Here is a 27,576-nt window from a genome sequence, read left to right as displayed (position 1 = left end):
TTGTCAGACTGTGTCTGGAAGGCTGCCAAGTTCTTCAGTGTTGTGGTTCTGTGATGCATCTCCCCCCTCCAGGCCCCTCTCTGCTCACTGCCTGTGTATTATTTAGATTAGGGCAGCTTCTCTCTTCTCTCTTATATTTACAAGCTGGATAAATCCTCCTCTGAGCTGGCTGGGCTTTCACATACTGAGGAATTACATACAGGCAGAGCTGTCTGCACTCTGCAGAAAGAAACAGCCTGACACTTCAGTGGAAGATAGCTGCAGGGGGAAAGAAACACACAAATGATCTCTTGAGATTCAAAAGGAAGGGTGTATAGAGCCTGCTTGTGTATGGATGTATTTTCTATGTGTGGACATACTGTACATCAACCTACTTCCTGTTTTGGTGGCCATTTTGTTTGTTTACAAACAAACTTTTTAAAACTGTTTTTAACCACTTTTAATGCGGCGAGGAGCGGCGAAATTGTGACAGAGGGTAATAGGAGATGTCCCCTAACGCACTGGTATGTTTACTTTTGTGCGATTTTAACAATACAGATTCTCTTTAAAGTGTACCAGAGATATCCTAAAAAGATGTGATACTCACCCGCAGCTTCCTCCAGCTGTATAAACATGTCTGAGTCCCTCACAGTCCTTCCGCAGTCTGCCGTTCAGCCGCAATCAGCAACAGGCTCAGTGCTGCGCAGTACACTCCTGGTGACATCAGTGGGAGCGAGGACACAACAACGCAGGCGCAGTGGTTTTCAGACTTTAAAGTCTGAAATTCCAGAAGTGAACCGGAGGCGGGGCCGGAGCATCGGTGACCGGCTGCACGGGCACAGGATGTCTGCGGGGGCGGAGCATCGGTGAGTGGCTGCGCGGGCACAGGATGTCTGCGGGGACCATTAGAAGCCCTGGGTAAGTTCAACTCATTTTCCCCCAACCCCCCCCCCCCCCCCCCCCCCCCTCCTACAGTACTCCTTTAACAAAAAGGGATATCTTGTAATGTACTTTGTATATTTGTGATCTGTGTCAGGATTATGTGTTTATTTATAACTTATCTTGGGGGAGCTGATAATGTGTACAGTTTTTCTGGCTATTACGGGGTCTGAGCCGTTATTCCAGCATGGATTGTACAGAGCTCATAACATATAAGTACTTCCTCCCGTCTTTCCTCCTGCAGGACACAACACTGGACAGATTCAGCTATCAGCGGAGACCCACCCGGACCCCTGTGTCCAACCCTCCCAGCATGGACCAGAACAGCAAGCAGATCCTGCACCTCACCCTGGAGATCATCTACCTGCTGACCGGAGAGGTGAGAGCATCTTATTACATCGCTGTTATCTCGATAGCCCTCTAAAAGCTCTGTAAATGTAGTTATTCACTAGAGCAGCCATTTGCCGGGCAGGTCACGGGTGTGTGTGCGATGAATGCGTCGGGTCTGAGGCGCTCACACCCATTCACCTTCACTTGGTACATGGACCTAAGGAAGCAGGGGACGCCTGCGAAACATGGTGTCGTAACTTTGCCCGTCCCTCCTGTGACGTGGCAGCTGCCGGCTGGGTGCCTCCTGTGACGTGGCAGCTGCCGGCTGGGTGCCTCCTGTGACGTGGCAGCTGCCTGCTGGGTGCCTCCTGTGTTGTGGCAGCTGCCAGCCGGGTGCCTCCTGAGCTTTGTTCACTATGAGTATATCTGAGCATGGAGCCTCTATGCGCTGGCCTGATGCTGCACACATAAACCAAAACGAAATGCACTTGTGCTCGTGTCTAAATATAATAAAATACTATTATCTCCATAGTCCACCAGATAATGGGCTCCGCAAACCTTAATAAAACATAAACCACACTTAAAAGGCAACTGGTCACAAAGCTATCTGAAAATATGAAATGTATTGTACACATGTATACTTAGACCAACATCAATCTAAATGCATTCAGCACATTAGTGTTACAGTTACACACATGTATACAGCAGAGTTATTTGTCTAGTGCAGTGTTTTTAACTTTTGGTGACATTTGAATCACGTGGTGAATTATTGTGAATAAGGCCTCTTTTCCATGAACTGTTGAGCTGTGTGCTCAGCGAGCAGTTACCAGGCAGCAGTGGGCAGTTACCAGGCAGCAGTGGGCAGTTACCAGGCAGCAGTGGGCAGTTACCAGGCAGCAGTGGGCAGTTACCAGGCAGCAGTGAGCAGTTACCAGGCAGCAGTGAGCAGTGGTGAGAGTTTGAGAGGCATTTCACTGCCTATCAACAGTCTGTGGAAAAGAGGCCTTAGAGGCTGGTGCAGACCAAAAACCGCTAGCAGATCCGCAAAATGCTAGCAGACTTTGAAACGCTTTTTCTTTTTTTTCTGTAGCGTTTCAGCTAGCATTTTGCGGTTTTGTGAAGCGTTTTTGGTGTAGTAGATTTCATGTATTGTTACAGTAAAGCTGTAAGTCTTTGCAAAAGTAATACCTTTTATTTAACTTTATCAGTTAGCCATTAAAAGGTATTAATTTTACAAGACTTTGTTTTTTTTCTACCTACATACAGTATAGTATATGTGTACAAAACACCCTGTTCCACGAGCAGTTGATAGGCGGTGAAAAGACTGTCAAACTCTGGTAACTGCTCGCTGCTGCCTGGTAACTGCTCACTCAGCTTGCATTTCAATTGCCTGTGGAAAAGGGGCCTACATTTTGTATTTTCAGATAGCTTTGTAACCTATTGCCTTATAAGGCCTCTTTTCCACGGACTGTTGAGCTGTGTGCTCAGCAAGCAGTGGCCAGGCAGCAGGGAGCAGTGGCCAGGCAGCAGGGAGCAGTGGCCAGGCAGCAGGGAGCAGTGGCCAGGCAGCAGGGAGCAGTGGCCAGGCAGCAGGAAGCAGTGGCCAGGCGGCAGGAAGCAGTGGCCAGGCGGCAGGGAGCAGTGGCCAGGCGGCAGGGAGCAGTGGCCAGGCGGCAGGGAGCAGTGGCCAGGCGGCAGGGAGCAGTGGCCAGGCGGCTGCTGGAAGCAGTGGCCAGGCGGCTGCTGCGAGCAGTGGCCAGGCAGCGGGGAGCAGTGGCCAGGCAGCGGGGAGCAGTGGCCTGGCAGCGGGGAGCAGTGGCCTGGCAGCGGGGAGCAGTGGCCTGGCAGCGGGGAGCAGTGGCCTGGCAGCGGGGAGCAGTGGCCTGGCAGCGGGGAGCAGTGGCCTGGCAGCGGGGAGCAGTGGCCAGGCAGCGGGGAGCAGTGGCCAGGCAGCGGGGAGCAGTGGCCAGGCAGCGGGGAGCAGTGGCCAGGCAGCGGGGAGCAGTGGCCAGGCAGCGGGGAGCAGTGGCCAGGCAGCGGGGAGCAGTGGCCAGGCAGCGGGGAGCAGTGGCCAGGCAGCGGGGAGCAGTGGCCAGGCAGCGGGGAGCAGTGGCCAGGCAGCGGGGAGCAGTGGCCAGGCAGCGGGGAGCAGTGGCCAGGCTGCGGGGAGCAGTGGCCAGGCTGCGGGGAGCAGTGGCCAGGCTGCAGGGAGCAGTGGCCAGGCAGCAGGGAGCAGTGGCCAGGCAGCAGCCAGCAGTCATTAGAGTTTGAGAGACCTTTCACTGCCTATCAACTGCTCGTGGAAAAGAGGCCTTAAAGAGAACCAGAGATGAAGCACCCTCTTGTATTTTACCTTATAAATCAGTGGGAACATGACAGTAAACACCTAATCTGCCCTTTGTTTCATTGTTCTCTGTGTAATCTGACTGTTATCACGTCTGATAAGAATCCCCGACTGAGAAGTCAGGCTGCTCCGTCTAGCTTTGCTACAGAAAGATTATAGCTAAGTCTGTATTCTGTGGTGTTATTTCAAGCCCAAGCCTGCCCCCTTGTGGCTTTGCTATAATGACTCAGCTATAATCATTCCCAGCAAAGCCAGATTTAATTGCTCAGTCTGGGATTCTTGTGACTGCTGTTAACAGACACTTTTAGCAGTGAGGAGGAAACAGAGAGCATGGTAAGTGTTTTCTCTAATGTTCTTACTGATATACATGGTAAAATACACAAGGGTGCTTCGTCTCTGGTTCCCTTTAAAGTGAACCTCCAGACTAAAAATCGACTCAGCAGCACTGAAAAGGCCTGGTATTTCTTTAACAGTTTCACAGCATCAGAACTTTGTTTCTCTTATCCAAGCCTCATTTTTAGCTGCACAGAAGAAAACTGCCCGGGCTTTTTTCCCCTGATGCTATGCAAAGCATGATGGGATTTCTGATGTTGTTGCTCTCGTTCTGCTGTTTTGGTGCAAATTTTTTTTTTACATTTTTAATTTGACATTTGAAGCCTAGCGTGTGCAGCTGGGAAGGGTTATCAGGGCACAGGACAGTTGGAACTGTGTCTCCTGCTCCTTGTCACCTCCTTTCAACCAAAAAGATGGCTGCCCCCATGACAAAGATGGCAGCCCCCATGAATCACAAACGTTTGCCTGTTCTTTTAAAACAGGGTGGGTAAAAAATTATATTACCTATCTATTCTAATTACCATAACTAATGTAACTTAATGACAGTATGTTTGTTTAGGCTGAAGTTCCCCTTTAAAGTTTTGTTTATGGTGCTGCACACCCCTGGCTCTCGTCACTAGGTGGATTCTGGGAGTGTCGAATGCAGTGGCGTAGCAATAGGGGGTGTAGCGGTGGCAACTAGCATAGGGGCCCTCCTTCAACTTCTCTATTAGTGCTTCATTTGTTCTATGCTGGTAATGATTACCTCTATATGTGCCTTAAATAGTGTTATTCATTAGCAAGCTGTCTTCCTGCTTATAACTCTCTATCCCTGCAGCTGTTTTTGGCAGATCTTGGTGCTCCATATCAATTGCTTTAGTTGGGCCCAATGTAAAACTTGCACTGGGGCCCCTAGCTACTTAGCTCCACCACTGGTCACATGACCTAAGTCACACCTGACTAGAGAGGTGAGGAGGATTCTGGGATAGGACTGTACAGAACGTGTCTGTCTACACAAGTGACAGTTGTTGTTATCCCAATCTATAGGACTACATTATTATGAAGAGATCTGGGGAGTTTGTCACACCCATCAGCAAGACTCAGAGTCTCCTCATGGTGGCGCCAACTCTCTCTGTCAGGCCTGAAAAGCACAGCGAGCGGAAGATCCTGGAACTGACCAGAAAGATCACCGAGCTGCTTGTTGGAGAGGTGAGCAGGGAATTGTGGGAAATCACTGATATGCAATGACACGAGACACACCATTACCTCATGGAGACCCAGAAGCATCAGGATTTTATGTTATGGACCAATAGAAACCTCTTACTCAGAACATAAGCGAGGTGCAATATTGCCACCGTAAAGGATACCTTAGTGCTGAACTGATTCGGAAATCTATGCCCTGTGTGTGTGAGGAGACGCATAGGCTTACCGCACCTCCGTCATTTGGGCGTCCATCTCCGTTCAGTTGTAACCAGCCCCGTTCACAAGCTCTAGTCGGCGCAGACACATTATACCTGTAGGATTACGCGCACTCCCGAGGGAAGACGTATTTGGTGCACGCGGACATACGGTGCATGGGAACGCTCTAAGTCCAGGTCAGGTGACTGCGCACGCCAGCTATGTCTTACTGCCGCAGTGCGTGCATACTCTTTACTGCATTCTGCTATATGTCACTACAGGGCCTCTTTACTACATTCTGCTATATGTCACTACAGGGCCTCTTTACTGCATTCTGCTATATGTCACTACAGGGCCTCTTTACCACATTCTGCTATATGTCACTACAGGGCCTCTTTACCGCATTCTGCTATATGTCACTACAGGGCCTCTTTACTGCATTCTGCTATATGTCACTACAGGGCCTCTTTACTACATTCTGCTATATGTCACTACAGGGCCTCTTTACTGCATTCTGCTATATGCCACTACAGGGCCTCTTTACTGCATTCTGCTATATGTCACTACAGGAACTCTTTACTGCATTCTGCTATGTCACTACAGGGCCTCTTTACTGCATTCTGCTATGTCACTACAGGGCCTCTTTACTGCATTCTGCTATGTCACTACAGGGCCTCTTTACTGCATTCTGCTATATGTCACTACAGGGCCTCTTTACTGCATTCTGCTATATGTCACTACAGGGCCTATTTACTGCATTCTGCTATGTCACTACAGGGCCTCTTTACTGCATTCTGCTATGTCACTACAGGGCCTCTTTACTGCATTCAGGTATAGGTCACTACAGGGCCTCTTTACTGCATTCTGCTATATGTCACTACAGGGCCTCTTTACTACATTCTGCTATATGTCATTACAGGGCCTCTTTACCACATTCTGCTACATGTCACTACAGGGTCTCTTTACTGCATTCTGCTATATGTCACTACAGGGTCTCTTTACTACATTCTGCTATATGTCACTACAGGGCCTCTTTACTGCATTCTGCTATATGTCACTACAGGGCCTCTTTACTGCATTCTGCTATGTCACTACAGGGCCTCTTTACTGCATTCTGCTATGTCACTACAGGGCCTCTTTACTGCATTCTGCTATATGTCACTACAGGGCCTCTTTACTGCATTCTGCTATATGTCACTACAGGGCCTATTTACTGCATTCTGCTATGTCACTACAGGGCCTCTTTACTGCATTCTGCTATGTCACTACAGGGCCTCTTTACTGCATTCAGGTATAGGTCACTACAGGGCCTCTTTACTGCATTCTGCTATATGTCACTACAGGGCCTCTTTACTGCATTCTGCTATATGCCACTACAGGGCCACTTTACTGAATTCTGCTGTATGTCACTACAGGGCCTCTTTACTGCATTCTGCTGTATATCACTACAGGGCCTCTTTACTGCATTCTACTATATGTCACTACAGGGCCTCTTTACTGCATTCTGCTATATGTCACTACAGGGCCTCTTTACTGCATTCTGTTATATGTCACTACAGGGCCTCTTTACTGCATTCTGCTATATGCCACTACAGGGCCTCTTTACTGCATTCTGCTATATGTCACTACAGGGCCTCTTTACTGCATTCTGCTATATGCCACTACAGGGCCTCTTTACTGCATTCTGCTATATGCCACTACAGGGCCTCTTTACTGCATTCTGCTATATGTCACTACAGGGCCTCTTTACTGCATTCTGCTATATGTCACTACAGGGCCTCTTTATTGCATTCTGCTATATGTCACTACAGGGCCTCTTTACTGCATTCTGCTATATGTCACTACAGGGCCTCTTTATTGCATTCTGCTATATGTCACTACAGGGCCTCTTTACTGCATTCTGCTATATGCCACTACAGGGCCTTTTTACTGCATTCTGCTATGTCACTACAGGGCCTCTTTATTGCATTCTGCTATATGTCACTACAGGGTCTCTTTATTGCATTCTGCTATATGTCACTACAGGGCCTGTTTACTGCATTCTGCTATATGTCACTACAGGGCCTCTTTACTGCATTCTGCTATATGTCACTACAGGGCCTCTTTACTGTATTCTGCTATATGTCACTACAGGGCCTCTTTACTGCATTCTACTATATGTCACTACAGGGCCTGTTTACTGCATTCTGCTATATGTCACTACAGGGCCTTTTTACTGCATTCTGCTATATGTCACTACAGGGCCTCTTTACTGCATTCTGCTATATGTCACTACAGGGCCTCTTTACTGCATTCTGCTATATGTCACTACAGGGCATCTTTACTGCATTCCGCTATATGTCACTACAGGGGCTCTTTACTGCATTCTGCTATGTCACTACAGGGCCTCTTTACTGCATTCTACTATATGTCACTACAGGGCCTCTTTACTGCATTCTGCTATATGTCACTACAGGGCCTCTTTACTGCATTCTACTATGTCACTACAGGGCCTCTTTACTGCATTCTACTATATGTCACTACAGGGCCTCCTTACTGCATCCTGCTATATGTCACTACAGGGCCTCTTTTTACTGCATTCTGCTATGTCACTACAGGGCCTCTTTACTGCATTCTTCTATATGTCACTACAGGGCCTCTTTACTGCATTCTGCTATATGTCACTACAGGGCCCCTTTACTGCATTCTGCTATATGTCACTACAGGGCCTCTTTACTGCATTCTACTATATGTCACTACAGGGCCTCTTTACTGCATTCTACTATATGTCACTACAGGGCCTCCTTACTACATTCTGCTATGTCACTACAGGACCTCTTTACTGCATTCTGCTATATGTCACTACAGGGTCCCTTTACTGCATTCTGCTATATGTCACTACAGGGCCTCTCTACTGCATTCTGCTATATGTCACTACAAGGCCTCTTTACTGCATTCTGCTATATGTCACTACATGGCCTCTTTACTGCATTCTTCTATATGTCACTACAGGACCTCTTTACTGCATTCTTCTATATGTCACTACAGGACCTCCTTACTGCATTCTGCTATATGTCACTACAAGGCCTCTTTACTGCATTCTGCTATATGTCACTACAGGGCCTCTTTACTGCATTCTGCTATATGTCACTACAAGGCCTCTTTACTGCATTCTGCTATATGTCACTACAGGGCCTCATTACTGCATTCTGCTATATGTCACTACAGGGCCTCTTTACTGCATTCTGCTATATGTCACTAAAGGGCCTCTTTACTGCATTCTGCTATATGTCACTACAGGGCCTCTTTACTGCATTCTGTTATATGTCACTACAGGGCCTCTTTACTGCATTCTGCTATATGTCACTACAGGGCCTCTTTACTGCATTCTGTTATATGTCACTACAGGGCCTCTTTACTGCATTCTGCTATATGTCACTACAGGGCTTCTTTACTGCATTCTGCTATATGTCACTACAGGGCCTCTTTACTGCATTCTGCTATATGTCACTACAGGGCCTCTTTACTGCATTCTGCTATATGTCACTACAGGGCCTCTTTACTGCATTCTGCTATAGGTCACTACAGGGCCTCTTTACTGCATTCTGCTATATGCCACTACAGGGCCTCTTTACTGCATTCTGCTATATGTCACTACAGGGCCTCTTTACTGCATTCTTCTATATGTCACTACAGGGCCTCTTTACTGCATTCTGCTATATGTCACTACAGGGCCCCTTTACTGCATTCTGCTATATGTCACTACAGGGCCTCTTTACTGCATTCTGCTATATGACACTACAGGGCCTCTTTACTGCATTCTGCTATATGTCACTACAGGGCCTCTTTACTGCATTCTGCTATATGTCACTACAGGGCCTCTTTACTGCATTCTGCTATATGTCACTACAGGGCCTCTGTACTGCATTCTGCTATATGTCACTACAGGGCCTCTTTACTGCATTCTGCTATATGTCACTACAGGGCCTCTTTACTGCATTCTGCTATAAGTTACTACAGGGCCTCTTTACTGCATTCTGCTATATGTCACTACAGGGCCTCTTTACTGCATTCTGCTATATGTCACTACAGGGCCCCTTTACTGCATTCTGCTATATGTCACTACAGGGCCTCTTTACTGCATTCTGCTATATGACACTACAGGGCCTCTTTACTGCATTCTGCTATATGTCACTACAGGGCCTCTTTACTGCATTCTGCTATATGTCACTACAGGGCCCCTTTACTGCATTCTGCTATATGTCACTACAGGGCCTCTTTACTGCATTCTGCTATATGTCACTACAGGGCCTCTTTACTGCATTCTGCTATATGCCACTACAGGGCCTCTTTACTGCATTCTGCTAGATGTCACTACAGGGCCTCTTTACTGCATTCTGCTATATGTCACTACAGGGCCTCTTTACTGCATTCTGCTATATGTCACTACAGGGTCTCTTTACTGCATTCTGCTATATGTCACTACAGGGCCTCTTTACTGCATCCTGCTATATGTCACTACAGGGCCCCTTTACTGCATTCTGCTATATGTCACTACAGGGCCTCTTTACTGCATTCTGCTATATGACACTACAGGGCCTCTTTACTGCATTCTGCTATATGTCACTACAGGGCCTCTTTACTGCATTCTGCTATATGCCACTACAGGGCCTCTTTACTGCATTCTGCTAGATGTCACTACAGGGCCTCTTTACTGCATTCTGCTATATGTCACTACAGGGCCTCTTTACTGCATTCTGCTATATGTCACTACAGGGTCTCTTTACTGCATTCTGCTATATGTCACTACAGGGCCTCTTTACTGCATCCTGCTATATGTCACTACAGGGCCTCTTTACTGCATTCTGCTATATGTCACTACAGGGCCTCTTTACTGCATTCTGCTATATGTCACTACAGGACCTCTTTACTGCATTCTGCTATATGTCACTACAGGGCCTCTTTACTGCATTCTGCTATATGCCACTACGGGGCCTCTTTACTGCATTCTGCTATATGTCACTACAGGGCCTCTTTACTGTATTCTGCTATATGTCACTACAGGGCCTCTGTACTGCATTCTGCTATATGTCACTACAGGGCCTCTTTACTGCATTCTGCTAGATGTCACTACAGGGCCTCTTTACTGCATTCTGCTATATGTCACTACAGGGCCTCTTTACTGCATTCTGCTATATGTCACTACAGGGCCTCTTTACTGCATTCTGCTATATGTCACTACAGGGCCTCTTTACTGCATTCTGCTATATGTCACTACAGGGCCTCTTTACTGCATTCTGCTATATGCCACTACAGGGCCTCTTTACTGCATTCTGCTATATGTCACTACAGGGCCTCTTTACTGCATTCTGCTATATGTCACTACAGGGCCTCTTTACTGCATTCTGCTATATGTCACTACAGGGCCTCTTTACTGCATTCTGCTATATGTCACTACAGGGCCTCTTTACTGCATTCTGCTATATGTCACTACAGGACCTCTTTACTGCATTCTGCTATATGTCACTACAGGGCCTCTTTACTGCATTCTGCTATATGCCACTACGGGGCCTCTTTACTGCATTCTGCTATATGTCACTACAGGGCCTCTTTACTGTATTCTGCTATATGTCACTACAGGGCCTCTGTACTGCATTCTGCTATATGTCACTACAGGGCCTCTTTACTGCATTCTGCTATATGTCACTACAGGGCCTCTTTACTGCATTCTGCTATATGTCACTACAGGACCTCTTTACTGTATTCTGCTATATGTCACTACAGGGCCTCTTTACTGCATTCTGCTATATGTCACTACAGGGCCTCTTTACTGCATTCTGCTATATGTCACTACAGGGCCTCTTTACTGCATTCTGCTATATGTCACTACAGGGCCTCTTTACTGCATTCTGCTATATGTCACTACAGGGCCTCTTTACTGCATTCTGCTATATGTCACTACAGGGCCTCTTTACTGCATTCTGCTATATGCCACTACAGGGCCTCTTTACTGCATTCTGCTATATGTCACTACAGGGCCTCTTTACTGCATTCTGCTATATGTCACTACAGGGCCTCTTTACTGCATTCTGCTATATGTCACTACAGGGCCTCTTTACTGCATTCTGCTATATGTCACTACAGGGCCTCTTTACTGCATTCTGCTATATGTCACTACAGGACCTCTTTACTGCATTCTGCTATATGTCACTACAGGGCCTCTTTACTGCATTCTGCTATATGCCACTACGGGGCCTCTTTACTGCATTCTGCTATATGTCACTACAGGGCCTCTTTACTGTATTCTGCTATATGTCACTACAGGGCCTCTGTACTGCATTCTGCTATATGTCACTACAGGGCCTCTTTACTGCATTCTGCTATATGTCACTACAGGGCCTCTTTACTGCATTCTGCTATATGTCACTACAGGACCTCTTTACTGTATTCTGCTATATGTCACTACAGGGCCTCTTTACTGTATTCTGCTATATGTCACTACAGGGCCTCTGTACTGCATTCTGCTATATGTCACTACAGGGCCTCTTTACTGCATTCTGCTATATGTCACTACAGGACCTCTTTACTGCATTCTGCTATATGTCACTACAGGGCCTCTTTACTGCATTCTGCTATATGCCACTACGGGGCCTCTTTACTGCATTCTGCTATATGTCACTACAGGGCCTCTTTACTGCATTCTGCTATAGGTCACTACAGGACCTCTTTACTGCATTCTGCTATATGTCACTACAGGGCCTCTTTACTGCATTCTGCTATATGTCACTACAGGGCCTCTTTACTGCATTCTGCTATATGCCACTACGGGGCCTCTTTACTGCATTCTGCTATATGTCACTACAGGGCCTCTTTACTGCATCCTGCTATATGTCACTACAGGGCCTCTTTACTGTATTCTGCTATATGTCACTACAGGGCCTATTTACTGCATTCTGCTATATGTCACTACAGGGCCTCTTTACTGCATTCTGCTATATGTCACTACAGGGCCTCTTTACTGCATTCTGCTATATGTCACTACAGGGCCTCTTTACTGTATTCTGCGATTTGTCACTACAGGGCCTCTTTACTGCATTCTGCTATATGTCACTACAGGGCCTCTTTACTGCATTCTGCTATATGTCACTACAGGGCCTCTTTACTGCATTCTGCTATATGTCACTACAGGGCCTCTTTACTGCATTCTGCTATATGTCACTACAGCGCCTCCTTACTGCATTCTGCTATATGTCACTACAGGGCCTCTTTACTGCTGTAAGAAAATGAAACCAGCAAGCAAATCCTGTCACACAACCAGGCATTGTTCCCAGGCTCTGTGTTAGGACTGAGGTAATGCTGTCTCTTTGTTTGTTAGGGGTCTTTGGAAGGATACAAGGACATGAGCGATGGCTGGACACTCTCACCACCGGGTAAGATCAGCTACCATCCTGTCTCAGAGCGGGCAAATTATCAAGACTGATGCAGAGAGCATGAAATAAAGCCGCTGCCCTGAGCATCCAATCAGAATGCTTGTTTCATTCAGCAGCTGCCCCAAGGAACCAATCAGAGTCCTTTATGTTATCCTGCAGCTGCCCCCAGTTGACACACAAATTCAGGATTCCTGTTTCATTCAGCAGCTGAAGTGTAACTGGCTGCTTTAGGCTCCTCTTGTCCTGCGGTTGTCTCTGCATCTGTCTTAAAGAAAACCTGTACTGAAAATAAAAGTCAAAATAAGCATACACAAGTCATACTTACCTTCCATGTAGTCTACTCCTCAGTGTCTTTCTCCTGTCCCGCGTCCTGTTTGTTCACTGTGATCAAGGGAATTTTCCGTCCTCTATTTTGAAAATAGCCATTACCCCATAACAGCTTTCTGGTCAGCACACAGTTAAACTGTAACATCGCCCACTTGAGCCATAGGGAAACATGAACATTACCTGGTACATCCGTTTTCCTCTCAGCTATAACTGACAGCAACTGATGTTTTACTGACAGCAACTGATATATTTCAGATCTGACAAAATCTTGTCAGAACTGGAAGGGATCATTGTCAGAAGAAAATGGTGAGCTTCTGAGAGGAACTGATGGCAAGGTAACTCTGTAATGTTCATTTAAAGTTACCTCATGTGTTTATTTTAAATATTTTTACTCAGTACAGGTTCTCTTTAATAAGTCAGCCCATCACTTGTCATCTTCTCACCTCAGGCATTGTGGAAACGCCTTATACAACAGATATATAGATTTATTACTCTAAATATCAGCTACAGTATACCTTAAAGTGAAACTAAACTCAAAGCTCTCTACTGTAAAAGATTAGCCACAGCATGATAACTTTTGTGGTTTAAAATAATAGTTTTAGCGGAAAAAAAAGTACAAGTTGACGTCCCTTTTTCAAATATACTTTTTTGTTGTGTCAAAGTGAGAAACATTAATTTCAAAATGATGCTTTATTTATATATTTATTTTTTGGCAAAAAAAGGGGGGAAAAAAATGCTTCGGGGTACTGAGAGCTGCTTTCACCGACAATAGCGAAGTGGTTTAACCCTTTCAGTGTTCCCTGCAAAGTGAAACCAACTTGTAAACTTCAGTTTTTTTAGGATTTTACCAAATTGTAATGAAGAAATGTTTTCATTGTCTCTTGAGTGTAGAGACTTCAAATTTGGTAATATTGGAAGCCAAGGGAAAAAATTGTATGGCCTTGATTCATTAGGGTATCGTGCTGAAACCGCGCGAGTTAAATCTTCCTACGTGCGTTAAGGAAAATAGTGCGACGTAATCATACCGCAGGCGTGCTACGCATACTACTGGCAGCGTTATTTGTAAGTAGTAGTGGCTGCGCTAGTGAAGTACCGTGGTAGCGATACGTCACTATCACGTGGCATTTACAAGTATCGGCTGTTGCTAAGGGGAACACGCTGTACTGCCAGTAGCTTGAGTTGCGTGCCCACGGTATTAAGTCGCACTAATTTCATTATCCCCCGATTGGTAGATGCTTCCTGAAGCTGTGCAGATACTGGCAATCAGCGGCATGCACCATGTGTATGGGACACTGGAGGGGACAGGAATCGTGGATAGCGCACGTGAGGACAGGGAATCCAGAGGATATAGGACCTCTGGAGGATGCAGAAGGACACAGGACGCATAACGACACAGGGTGCAGTTCCCATTCATTAATCAAAGTCCCCGTCTCAATGATTGCCGGCATCAATGAGATACCTGCGGTCATTGTAACTTCCGGATTAACACAGCCACGCCTTACTTCCTATTCACGTACTTATAATAGACTGATAGGAAATGATGCACAATGACATCTTGTGGCCAATACCTACATACATTCATTTTAATAAAAAGACACACTTACATTTAAAATAAACTTCTCTCGCATGGTACGCAAATAAATGTATGCATTAACAAAAAATCACAATGAGGAAAAAATACATAAATACTTACCTTAGGGACTGAACTTTTTAATATGTATGTCAAGAGGGGATATTACTGTTATTTTTTTAAATTATGGGTAATTGGTGATGGACGCAAAACTGAAAAAAATTCACATTTATTTACAAATAAAAATTTAGGCGCCTACATTGTACTAGGGAAATATTTTAAACATTGCAATAACCGGGACAAATGAGAAAATAAAATGTGTGGGTTTTATCCACAGAAGAGCGTTTTTATTTTAAAACTATAATGGCTAAAAAATGAGAAATAGTAATTTTTTTTCCCCATTTTTTTTTCTCATTATTCCCACTGAAATGCAGTTAGAATAAAATAATTCTTAGCAAAAAGTACCACCGTAAGAAAGCCTAATTGGTGGCGAAAAAAAACGAGATATAGATTGTTTTGTTGCGATACGTAGTAATACAGTTATAAGCAAATGAATGGAAGGAGCGCTGACAGGGGAAAATTGCTGTGCTTTTTAAGGGGAAAAACCTTTGGAGGTGAAGTGGTTAAAGTGAGACTCTAGCTAGTGTGTGTGTGTGTGCGTGCGTGCGTGCGTGCGCGTATAAATACATAGTGTTTTCATACAACTGATCTCATCCTTCCAGGTGAAGACCAAATTGAAATATTGGCTGAGGAGTCCCAGACTTTCACTACAGGCCCAGCCTCTCCTGGACGAGTCCGCCACCATCAGAGGCCTGATGACAAAGGAGGAGGAAAGACCACCACCTCTAAAATCCACACACTAGAAGCGTCTGTTGTGGCAGAACCCGGCAAAGAATTTCACGTCTGTACATCAGAGGAACGTGCAACGCAGTCATCTCATATGGAGGAGGTACCCCACTCATCTGAACGGGGCAGTCTCCCCCCTTCTGTCTATAGTTCCAGAGACCGTACACATCATCCACCTCTTATAGAAGATACTCCCCTTTCATGTGAAGGGAGAAATCTGCCGGACTCTGTCTATACCTCCTTGCCTTCATCCGTTGTAGACAGGATACCAGAGTCATGTCAAGGGAGAAGTCTTCAGAACTATAAGGAACCCAATACCTGCCAAGGAGACTTCCCAAACCCCAGCACATATTCCTTCAGAGATCATACGCCACATAAAGCTATGCTAATTAAAGAGGAACCCTGCTCACGTGAAGACAGCAACCATTCTGCATCTTCTACTTCTGAGGAACATCGCTGGTCTCTTACAGAAGGTAAAGTCTACACCTCCGGCCAATACACACCATACACAACTCCATATGTTAAAGAAGAACCAAACTTCCTTGAATCAGAAATCACAGTTACTCGTATTAAAGACGAGCCCAGTTCAGCCGATGAAGAAATGTTCATTACTTATGTTAAGGAGGAACCCCACCCATGTGAGGAGTATGAACAGATAGACACAGATAATGGTACACTTATCGATCATCTACAGGATGATTATGGTTACGGTAAGGAGGATTCCAGTTCTTGCAGTGAAGAAAACCTCTCGGGAGCTGATAATTACTTGTCTGCAGATTATGCTGAATACAAGATGGAGTCTGACTTGCGCGGAGACGGGATCAATGTCCCCCCTGACATGGAAGAACCGTCAGAGAGTAACCGCAACACTTACACTCCTCCAGACATCGCCGGCCCTGCGCTTCACAGCGCGGATAGCTCAGAGGCCGATGGGGATCACGTGAAGACCAGTACTGATGAAATGGATAACTTTATGTCCAACGTGTACAGCTGCCTCTTCTGTCAGCGCCGTTTTGGCAGTTTTCTGGAACTCTCTAAACACGAGAAGATCCACAGTGCAGAGGATCCGACCGTGTGCTCAGAATGCGGGAAGAGTTTCGATACGCACTCCCTCCTCCTGGCGCATCAGAAGCTCCACTTTGGCGAGCGGCCTTGGACCTGTTCAGACTGCGGGAAAGGATTTTTCCGCAAGTCGCGGCTGGTCATCCACCAGAGGCGGCACACCGGGGAGCGGCCGTACACCTGCACGGAGTGTGGCAAGAGCTTTTCCTGCAAAGCGCACCTCGTGGCCCACGAGAAGATTCACACCGGCGTCAAGCCGTTCCAGTGTGGCCAGTGCGGCAAAGCCTTCATCAGGAGGCCCGATCTGGTCATACACGAGCGGACTCACACGGGGGAAAAGCCTTTCAGGTGTTCAGAATGTGGGAAAAGTTTTGTGTGTAACTCGCACTTGGCCTCCCACCAGAAGATGCATGCGGAGCGGCGGAGACTGACTTGCGGTGAGTGCGGGAAGTATTTGAGGAGTGATTTCCTGTTGCAGGAACACGCTCGGGTACATTCTACGGGAAAGCCGTATTCCTCGTCTGAACTATCATACCAGCCCGAGAGGTTTGCTGCCGGCCAGGAGAGATTCCAGTGTCCTGACTGCGGGAAACCGTTCACAAGCAAGACTGCCTGTGCCGCACATCAGCGAATCCACTCCGGCAAGAAGCTTTGGGACTGCATGGAATGTGGAAAAGTGTTTGTGAATCAATCGCACCTGGCGCTTCACCTGCGCTATCACTCCTGAGGAGATCCTCCGTGGTCCTCAACATGCATGACCACCAGTTTCAGGACAAAGTCCTACCAAGTGCAGCTTCTGAAAATCCTGCTGGAGAGAAGTTCTTAAAGAGAACCCGAGGTGGGGTTCTGACCATGCAATCCACAAACAGAGGCTGGGTCTGCCTATACTGCCCAGCCTCTGTTGCTATCCCAATCCCCCCTAAGTTCCCCCTGCTCTCTGCAATCCCCCATAAATCACAGCCGCGCTGTGCGGGCTGTGTTTACCTTTGTACTGTCACTCTGCATGCTCCTCCTGCATAGCTCCAGTCCCGCCCGCGTCCCTTCAATCAGCGGGGAGGGAAGGGACGCAGGCAGGGACTGGAGCTCTGCAGGAGGCGGGGGAGCAGCAGCCTGACAGTACAGAGATAAACACAACCCGCTGCGACACGCTGCGTGTCGACAGGGTGGCTGGGATTTATGGGGGCCAGCAGAGCGCGGGGGGGCTTGGGGGGGATTGAAATAGCAACAGAGGCTGGGCAGTATAGGCAGACCCAGCCTCTGTATGTGGATTGCATTGTCAGAACCCACCTTGGGTTCTCTCTAATGTTCTGCAAGCATGTACCACGCTGGGCCATCCACCAAGCCCGTCAAAGCCCATTTCTTTGTTCCCAATGCAAAGAGGGGTTTTGACAGCAATGCTAGTTTATGCGTGCCAAAGAAAAACCCTCTTGCAGGTGGAGCTGCAGCCACGCCGGGAGTGTGGTACGTGGTACTCCTCTGATCAGCCACGGAAGAATATGCACAACCCATAAATCCTTCCAGTGCGCTGAATGTAGCAAATATTTTCAGGAAAACTCAGGCATTGCTCAGGTATTGATCAGCATTGAAAAATGTGCATCAGAGACCGATACATCTATTTCTAATTCAAAGGTTTTATTGTTTTGTTTTATCAAGTAAACACAGCATTGTATCATTAGACAGAGTCCACGCACACATAGCAGACCAGTTCTTATGATCGCATACCCTTCAGCAGTTCAAACCGTAAATCAGAATACGAAGAGCCCCTCCCCTCCAGTTCATGACACTCCCCTACTGACTGGCCTTTCTCTCTATCCTGTATATTCTTTTTAATTGAAGTTGCGTTTTCGAACAGTACAGAAGTGTAATGAACTTCTGGCACTATAAGCGACACATCTAGCTCCCACACAGAGAAACAATGACCTCCCACACATCTAGCTCCCACACAGAGAAACGATGACCTCCCACACATCTAGCTCCCACACAGAGAAACGATGACTTCCCTCACATCTAGCTCTCACACAGAGAAACGATGACCTCCCACACATCTAGCTCCCACACAGAGAAACAATGACCCTCCCATACATCTAGCTCCCACACAGAAACTATGACCTCCCACACATCTAGCTCCCACACAATGACCTCCCACACATCTAGCTCCCACACAGAGAAACGATGACCCTCCCACACCTCTAGCTCCCACACAGAGAAACGATGACCCTCCCACACATCTAGCTCCCACACAGAGAAATGATGACCTCCCACACATCTAGCTCCCACACAGAGAAATGATGACCTCCCACACATCTAGCTCCCACACAGAGAAACGATGACCTCCCATACATCTAGCTCCCACACAGAGAAACAATCACCTCCCACACATCCAGCTCCCACACAGAGAAACAATGACCCTCCCACACAGAGAAACGATGACCTCCCACACATCCAGCTCCCACACAGAGAAACAATGACCCTCCCACACAGAGAAACGATGACCTCCCACACATCTAGCTCCCACACAGAGAAACTATGACCTCTCGCACATCCAGCGCCCACACAGAGAAAAGATGACCTCCCACACATCTAGCTCCAGCACAGAGAAACGATGACCTCCCTCACATCTAGCTCTCACACAGAGAAACGATGACCTCCCTCACATCCAGCGCCCACACAGAGAAAAGATGACCTCCCACACATCTAGCTCCAGCACAGAGAAACGATGACCTCCCACACATCTAGCTCCCACACAGAGAAACGATGACCTCCCACACATCTAGCTCCAGCACAGAGAAACGATGACCTCCCTCACATCTAGCTCTCACACAGAGAAACGATGACCTCCCACGCAGAGAAACAAAGACCTCCCACACATCTAGCTCCCACACAGAGAAACAATGACTTCCCACACATCTAGCTCCCACACAGAGAAACGATGACCACCCATACATCTAGCTCCCACACAGAGAAACGATGACCACCCATACATCTAGCTCCCACACAGAGAAACGATTACCTCCCACACAGAGAAACAAAGACCTCCCATACATCTAGCTCCCACACAGAGAAACGATGACCTCCCTCACATCTAGCTCACACAGAGAAACGATGACCTCCCCCACATCCAGCTCCCACACAGAGAAACAATGACCTCCCACACATCCAGCTCCCACACAGAGAAACAATGACCTCCCATACATCTAGCTCCCACACAGAGAAACGATGACCTCCCTCACATCTAGCTCCCACACAGAGAAACGATGACCTCCCTCACATTTAGCTCTCACACAGAGAAACGATGACCTCCCACACATCTAGCTCCCACACAAAGAAACAATGCCTTCCCACACATCTAGCTCCCACACAGAGAAACGATGACCTCCCACACCTCTAGCTCCCACACAGAGAAACAATGACCTCCCACACAAAGAAACAATGACTTCCCACACCTCTAGCTCCCACACAGAGAAACAATGACCTCCCACACATCCAGCTCCCACACAGAGAAACAATGACCTCCCATACATCTAGCTTCCACACAGAGAAACAATGACCTCCCACACAGAGAAACGATGACCTCCCATACATCTAGCTCCCACACAGAGAAACGATGACCTCCCTCACATCTAGCTCCCACACAGAGAAACGATGACCTCCCTCACATTTAGCTCTCACACAGAGAAACGATGACCTCCCACACATCTAGCTCCCACACAGAGAAACAATGACTTCCCACACCTCTAGCTCCCACACAGAGAAACGATGACCTCCCACACATCTAGCTCCCACACAGAGAAACTATGACCTCCCATACATCTAGCTCCCACACAGAGAAACAATGACCCCCCACACATCTAGCTCCCACACAGAGAAACGATGACCTCCCACACATCCAGCTCCCACACAGAGAAACAATGACCTCCCATACATCTAGCTCCCACACAGAGAAACAATGGCTTCCCACACATCTAGCTCCCACACAGAGAAACGATGACCTCCCATACATCTAGCTCCCACACAGAGAAACAATGACCTCCCACACAGAGAAACAAAGACCTCCCATACATCTAGCTCCCACACAGAGAAACAATGACTTCCCACACATCTAGCTCCCACACAGAGAAACGATGACCTCTCTCACATCTAGCTCACACAAACGATGACCTCCCCCACATCCAGCTCCCACACAGAGAAACTATGACCCTCCCACACATCTAGCTCCCACACAGAAACTATGACCTCCCACACATCTATCTCCCACACAGAGAAACAATGACCTCCCACACATCTAGCTCCCACACAGAGAAACAATGACCTCCCACTCATCCAGCTCCCACACAGAGAAACGATGACCTCCCATACATCTAGCTCCCACACAGAGAAACGATGACCTCCCACACAGAGAAACGATGACCTCCCACACCTCTAGCTCCCACACAGAGAAACGATGACCTCCCTCACATCTAGCTCTCACACAGAGAAACAATGACTTCCCACACATCTAGCTCCCACACAGAGAAACGATGACCTCCCACACATCCAGCTCCCACACAGAGAAACAATGACCTCCCTCACATCTAGCTCCCACACAGAGAAACAATGACTTCCCACACCTCTAGCTCCCACACAGAGAAACAACGACCTCCCACACATTGAGCTCCCACACAGAGAAACAATGACCTCCCATACATCTAGCTCCCACACAGAGAAACAATGACCTCCCACACAGAGAAACGATGACCTCCCATACATCTAGCTCCCACACAGAGAAACGATGACCTCCCACACATCTAGCTCCCACACAGAGAAACGATGACCTCCCTCACATTTAGCTCTCACACAGAGAAACAATGACCTCCCACACATCCAGCTCCCACACAGAGAAACGATGACCTCCCATACATCCAGCTCCCACACCTCTAGCTCCCACACAGAGAAACGATGACCTCCCTCACATCTAGCTCTCACACAGAGAAACGATGACCTCCCACACAGAGAAACAATGACTTCCCACACCTCTAGCTCCCACACAGAGAAACGATGACCTCCCACACATCTAGCTCCCACACAGAGAAACTATGACCTCCCATACATCTAGCTCCCACACAGAGAAACAATGACCTCCCACACATCTAGCTCCCACACAGAGAAACGATGACCTCCCTCACATCCAGCTCCCACACAGAGAAGCGATGACCTCCCTCACATCTAGCTCCCACACAGAGAAACGATGATCTGTTGATCCCATTATCCTGCTGTCATTGGGGCTGGAACAGCCACACAGAGGCTTCATGACCTTTAATTAGTTTTCGGGAGTGCTGCAGCTGCAATCCAGCTTCCCCTGCTGCATAGATAAAGCACTAGTTTGTTAACCCTTGCAATGGAAAAGTTAATAAATAAAAGAGCATAGCCTAGGTGCAAGTAGGAATGGTACGGTATGTGTACATGTTTATCTCACTATGCGGTGTATTGTATCTATTCTCCTCCTCCTAAAAATGACTTTTTTTTTTTTTTTTTTTTTTTTTTTTTTAGCTATCCCACTGTTATATTATATATTTAAATCCAGTTTTTAAGGTTTTTAGTTTTTTTTTTTTTGTTTTTTTTTTTTACGGTTTCATAGTCTCTGCTCAATGACACCTTCATTGACGTATGCCAGAGCTCAAATCTATGAATTATTGACCCTTTTTATATCTTTAATGCATTCAGAAGACATTTTTAATGACAGGAAAGTGTTTTATGGGTATAATTCCTTATCAGTGAGAGTTATACTGTAGTCTGACCCGGTCCCAATCGGGACAGGAACTCCCACTTGCATACCTGATGTTTAACTCTTTCAGGAAGCGAAAGAAAAAGAAGGAACACCGCATAGTAATTTGTGTGCTTGGCACTGTACATACACATGTCTATCTCATCATGTCACATGTCACCTCAGTTGTCCTTTAACTGCGGTGAGCAGATTAGCGTGATAACGTCTTAGAGCAGAAGGCAATACATTATATGCAATGCATTACATCTACTTCAGGAATGTAAGACTGCATGCTGTTGTGCTTACTGCAGTTAAGTGAATACTCCCCTATGTCCCCTCAAGCATTCTTTAAAGCACACTTGAGTTGGAGAAAAAAGTAGATTATTACGTCCCTGGGGCTTCTTCCAGCCCGTCGGGTCCTTTGGTGTCCTCCGGGTCCCCACAGTTATGCCGCTACCCCTCCGAAAGATCTGCGACTAGAATTCCGGTTGCGGGCTACTGCACATGTCCTGTCCGCCTGCCTCCTCCGCCGCTGGGAGAATTCTGCACGTACGCGAGTCTCAAAATAACTGTACCGCCCCCATAACTTTCCCCGCGAAGGGAGCATGAGCGAGGAGGTGCGCAGATGGGACCAGGCGTGCCAGAACTGGAGCACTAGTCACAGATATTTCAGAGAGGGCAGCGGTACAACAGAGGGCACCGGGAGGAAACAGAGGGCCCATACAGGGTTCTGGAAGAAGCCTGGTAAAAAAAAAAAAAATCTACTTCTTTGGTCCAATTCAGAATTGCTTTAAAGTGTACCTTTAGTGAAAAAGTGCCCCTAAGGCAGGGGTCTCAAACTGGCGGCCCGCGGGCCATTTGCGGCCCTCGTTACATTGATTTGCGGACCGCGCCGGCAAGACACTGAAGCGAACTACTTTTGTTCGATTCAGTGCTCCCATAGTTAATCCGCCTGTCCCCGCCACAAAATGAGGGCTACAGAGCCCCCAATTCCCCCAGGGGGCAATTCGCCTGCATTTCCTGGAAGGGGCAGAGCTTTCAGCTTCAGCTCTGCCCCTCCTGACATCAATCGCAGCGGATCGCCGCCTCTGCCCGCCCTCTCTGTGAAGGAAGAGAGAGGGGCGGGCAGAGCCTCAGGAGGGGCAGAGCTGAAGCTGAAAGCTCTGCCCCTTCCAGGAAATGCCGGACAGATTGCCCCCCGGGGGAATTGGGGGCTCTGCAGCCAGGGGCGGCGCCATGCTGGGGCTTACCCAGGCTTCAGCCCCGGCTGGCGCATCATTAGACCCTATTGAAGCCCCCCGGAAGCTCAGCTAGACAGCCAGGCAGAGGCAGGCAGGACTCGGAACTTAAAGAGAATCTGTATTGTTAAAATCGCACAAAAGTAAACATACCAGTGTGTTAGGGGACATCTCCTATTACCCTCTGTCACAAAATTACCGCTCCCCGCCGCATTAAAAGTAGTCAAAAACAGTTTTAAAAAGTTTGTTTATAAACAAACAAAATGGCCACCAAAACAGGAAGTAGGTTGATGTACAGCATGTCCACACATAGAAAATACATCCATACACAAGCAGGCTGTATACAGCCTTACTTCTGAATCTCAAGAGATCACTTGTGTGTGTTTACCTTCTGTCCCCAGCTTCTCTCATGCACTGAACATTACAGGCTTCCTGCAGACAGCTCTGCCTATGTCGTTAATTCCTCAGTATGTGACAGACCAGCTCCTTTCACAGCCTCCAGAGGAGGATTTTTATCCAGCTCTCTTCTATCACTGATAAGATAGCAGAGAAGCTGCTGGCTTATGTAAATAAAACACACACTGGAGTGTGCATAGAGGAACAGTTCAACACTGAAGTACTTGGCAGCCTTCCAGACACAGGCCGACAAGTCTGACAGGGGAAAGATACATTGATTTATTACAGAGATGGTTATAGTAGAAAGAGCTGCAGCAAGCCAGATCACATTAGAATAGGTTTAGGAACTTGTAGGATGGTAGAAAAAACGTAATTTTTGTTACAGAGTCACTTTAAGTCGGAACTCCGACGAGACAAGGTGGGTGCAGGGTGCGGTAGGTAGGTGGGTGGGTGTCCTCCTGACTCCTGTCCTGTAGCCAGCCAACTTCCAAATAGTTTTTTTGCCCTCCTGTGCTGAGCGGCCTAGCAGCACCAGCAGCAGGCACCACCATCAGGCCTGCCTGACTCTGAGTAAGCACTCCCCTGGACTGGTAACGCTGTCTCTTATGTGCATTTACTGGGGTAACGCTGTCAGTCATGATGTGCATTTATTTCATATTTTTTTATGCAACTACATTAGTTAGCCCCGCCCACATGATGTCATGATCACGCCCATTGTGCGGCCCAGCCTCATTCTGACTTTGCCTCCTGCGGCCCCCAGGTAAATTGAGTTTGAGACCCCTGCCCTAAGGGGTGCTTGTCTCAGGAGGGGGAAGCCTCTGGACTCTTAAGAGGCTTCCCCTTCTTCCTCCGCACAGAGGGGATCCGGCACCCCCAAAGATTTCACAGGAGCCTCCCGCAGGTGCAGTAAAGGCTCTCCACGCGGACTCCGGGGGGGGGGGGGACAATAGCAAAGCCCGGTCGGGTCCGCTCTACTGTGCAGGTGAGAGCCGTGATTATTTCTGCTGTAGTCCGAGTGGAGAGCCGATACTGCACCTGTGCAAGGCAGGCAATGTAAATAATATTGTGGCTCTGCGTTCAGAGCTGCCAGCGCTGGATCGGACTGGCAGAGGGACATGAAGGAAGTCTCATTAGGGTGCAGAGGTTTCCCTTTCCTGAGGTAACTACCCCCCAGGATTTTCCCTACAATTCTACTTTGAAGTGAATCTGAGATGGGGGGAATACGTTTTATACATACCTGGGGCTTCCTCCAGCCCCCTCCGCACAGATCGCTCCCTTGCTGCGGTCTAAAGCCTCCTAGATTATTCCGGCAGCAGCCTTGTTCTCTGTGGCAAGTCGGGGCCAGACGGTGCAGTGCTCCCCCATATGGCTCCCACACAGTACGCCCAACTAGCCGTGGAGAACAGGGCTGCTACCAAGAGATCTAGGAGGCGGAGGGGGCTGGAGGAAGCTATATATATATTTTATTCCCCCTCATCTCAGGTTCATTTTAAGCATAAACTGGCAATGATACTTGTGGCAGCCCTTTTTTTTGTGTATGCATCTGAAGTGACATAATAAAGGATGCAAATGTACCAATCCTATTTAGAACTTATTTGTGTTCTTTTTTTTTCCCCTCATAAGAGTTAATGAATCGGAGCTTTATCTGTGCAGTTGGAGAAGTCGAATTATATCTGCAGGTATGCTGAAAGATAATTGAAAGCCAAAACACTTGCATCTGGCTGAACAAACATTCCTGATAACAGGATAGTGCTCAAAAGGTCATGATTTCTCCAGGTGGAAGCTGAATGTGCCAGATTTATGTCACACTGACATGGCTGCTATTTATTCTTCGCACTTAGAACTGCAGCCCCTAAACTGTAATTAAGGAAATGAGATTTCAATAAAGTTCTGTTTTCCATGTTTACTACCCATACAGTCCATCATCTCGCACGTTTATTTTTGCTTCAGCCAGAGGGGAGGAGGAGGAGCAGTTTGGAAGTAATCGGTACAGCCCCAAAAATGTTCAGAGAAACCTTAAACACATTCCAGAAGTGGTTGGGTTGGAGGTTATGCGATCATTCCTGACATTGGCTTCAATTCATGGAGACACCTTCAGTGAAAAATAAAGGGCCGGTAAAATACCGCATTCCTTGTTTTAGACTTTTATTCTGAATATTCACTGAGATTTTCACATGTGTTTTTTTTTATTATTTATTTTTATTTTTTTTATTCAGTATTTGATGAATTATTGCAAGGTGTTCTTATACTGACTAGTAAAGTGCAACTCCAAGCTGCATAAATCATAAACCATTATTATTTCTTAACGATTTTTAACTACCACCTAATAATTTTGTGAAATTAAGGAAATATGTTTTTATTGACTTTATTTTCCTGAATAGTTTAGTTTTCCCCTTTTCTCTGCTCTGTTTCCTCCCTTCTGTAGTGAACCCGAGTTGAGAGGTATATGGAGGCTGCCGTATTTATTTCCTTTTAAGTAATACCAGTTGCCTGGCTGCCCTGCTGATCCTCTGCCTCTAATACTTTTAGCCATAGCCCCTGAACAAGCATGCAGCAGATCATGTGTTTCTGACATTCTTGTCAGATCTGACAAGATTATCTGCATGCTTGTTTCTGGTGTGATTCAGGCTTTACTGCAGCCAAATAGATCAGCAGGGCTGCCAGGGAACTGGTATTGTTTAAAAGGAAATAAATATGGCAGCCTCCATATCACTCACCCCTCGGGTTCACTATAACCTTCCGAATGGGTAATAGTTAGACAGCTCCAGGCTGGAGATGCCAAACATCTCACTTGTGCTACCGCATGCTCTAATCTTTGTCAATTGACATTTATGAGGTACTAACTGATGGCCCGGCGTTGCCCGGGTACGTATTTGGCTGGTGTTGGCTGCGACCCACTTTTTCTATCCCTAAAGGTGGCCATACACTAATTGCAGCAGATTCGACCATCAGATTTCTGTCAGATGCCTATCAGGTCAAATCTGACAGGAATCTGATGAGTACCACACAGTAGGAACAGATTTCCAATAGATTTCAGAATGAAATCTATTGAAATTCGATCGAAAAGCATTATTGGACAATTAGATCCAATGCAGCTCTATGGGCCATCGATCGACTGCCAGTAGTCTATTGACCCAGATTTTCCGCCCGGACCGATCGAACAAATCTGTCAAAATCCGCTGCAAATCGATCGATTGACTGTTTTGAAAGAATCTATTTACGATCGATTGTATGGATTCTATCGGTCGATGGCTGAGATTGATCAGTGTATGGGCCCCTTAACACACAATTACTCAATGACCAAGTTTGTGAGCTTTGCTGTTTTTGGCATCAATAATTTGCATTGAAATGAAACAAATCTGATTGGCTGTTTGTGGCTCCACCCACTTTTCTGAATAATAATCCCAGTCACCCAATGACCAACTGTGCAAAGTTTGAGAACTCTGCCAGTAACAGTGTAAGAATGGCTGCAGTTTACATTTTCCTAGTGAAATTTGTATTTGTCTCCACCCTCTTTTTGGTTCTGGGAATAAAAAGTATCCTGTATGTTATTCCAGGTCATGTACTATGTGTGCGCCAAATTTCATTCAAATCCGCTCAGCCATTGTTGTGTAATCGAGTAACAAACATCCAAACTGTCGCATTTATAATATTAGTGAGATTTTCCTCACTAGTCTGTAATTGTA

The 27,576-nt window shown here is 46.9% G+C and overlaps 1 protein-coding gene across 4 annotated transcripts in view; it reads left to right on the top strand.

Moving 5' to 3' along the window:
* Window positions 1–26,065, top strand: part of LOC137538875 (zinc finger protein 3 homolog) — a 43,328-nt gene extending 17,263 nt beyond the window's left edge. For 3 of the 4 annotated variants that reach the window (XM_068261273.1, XM_068261274.1, XM_068261275.1), the window contains 4 exons: window positions 1,163–1,297; window positions 4,952–5,113; window positions 12,657–12,711; window positions 15,331–17,366. In XM_068261273.1, coding sequence (XP_068117374.1) covers window positions 1,163–1,297; window positions 4,952–5,113; window positions 12,657–12,711; window positions 15,331–17,243 — 2,265 coding nt within the window. In that variant the 3' untranslated portion in view covers window positions 17,244–17,366. Of the gene's footprint in view, window positions 1–1,162; window positions 1,298–4,951; window positions 5,114–12,656; window positions 12,712–15,330; window positions 17,367–25,808 lie in introns of those variants that run through there. The other variant, XM_068261276.1, reaches the window with a different exon arrangement.
* Window positions 26,066–27,576: the final 1,511 nt, after the last annotated feature.

This window comes from Hyperolius riggenbachi, chromosome 11, assembly GCF_040937935.1.
Source record: "Hyperolius riggenbachi isolate aHypRig1 chromosome 11, aHypRig1.pri, whole genome shotgun sequence".
Lineage (NCBI taxonomy): Eukaryota > Metazoa > Chordata > Amphibia > Anura > Hyperoliidae > Hyperolius > Hyperolius riggenbachi.
The sequence above is the reverse complement of the archived record's forward strand: the minus strand, read 5'-3'. Positions and strand labels throughout refer to the sequence as shown.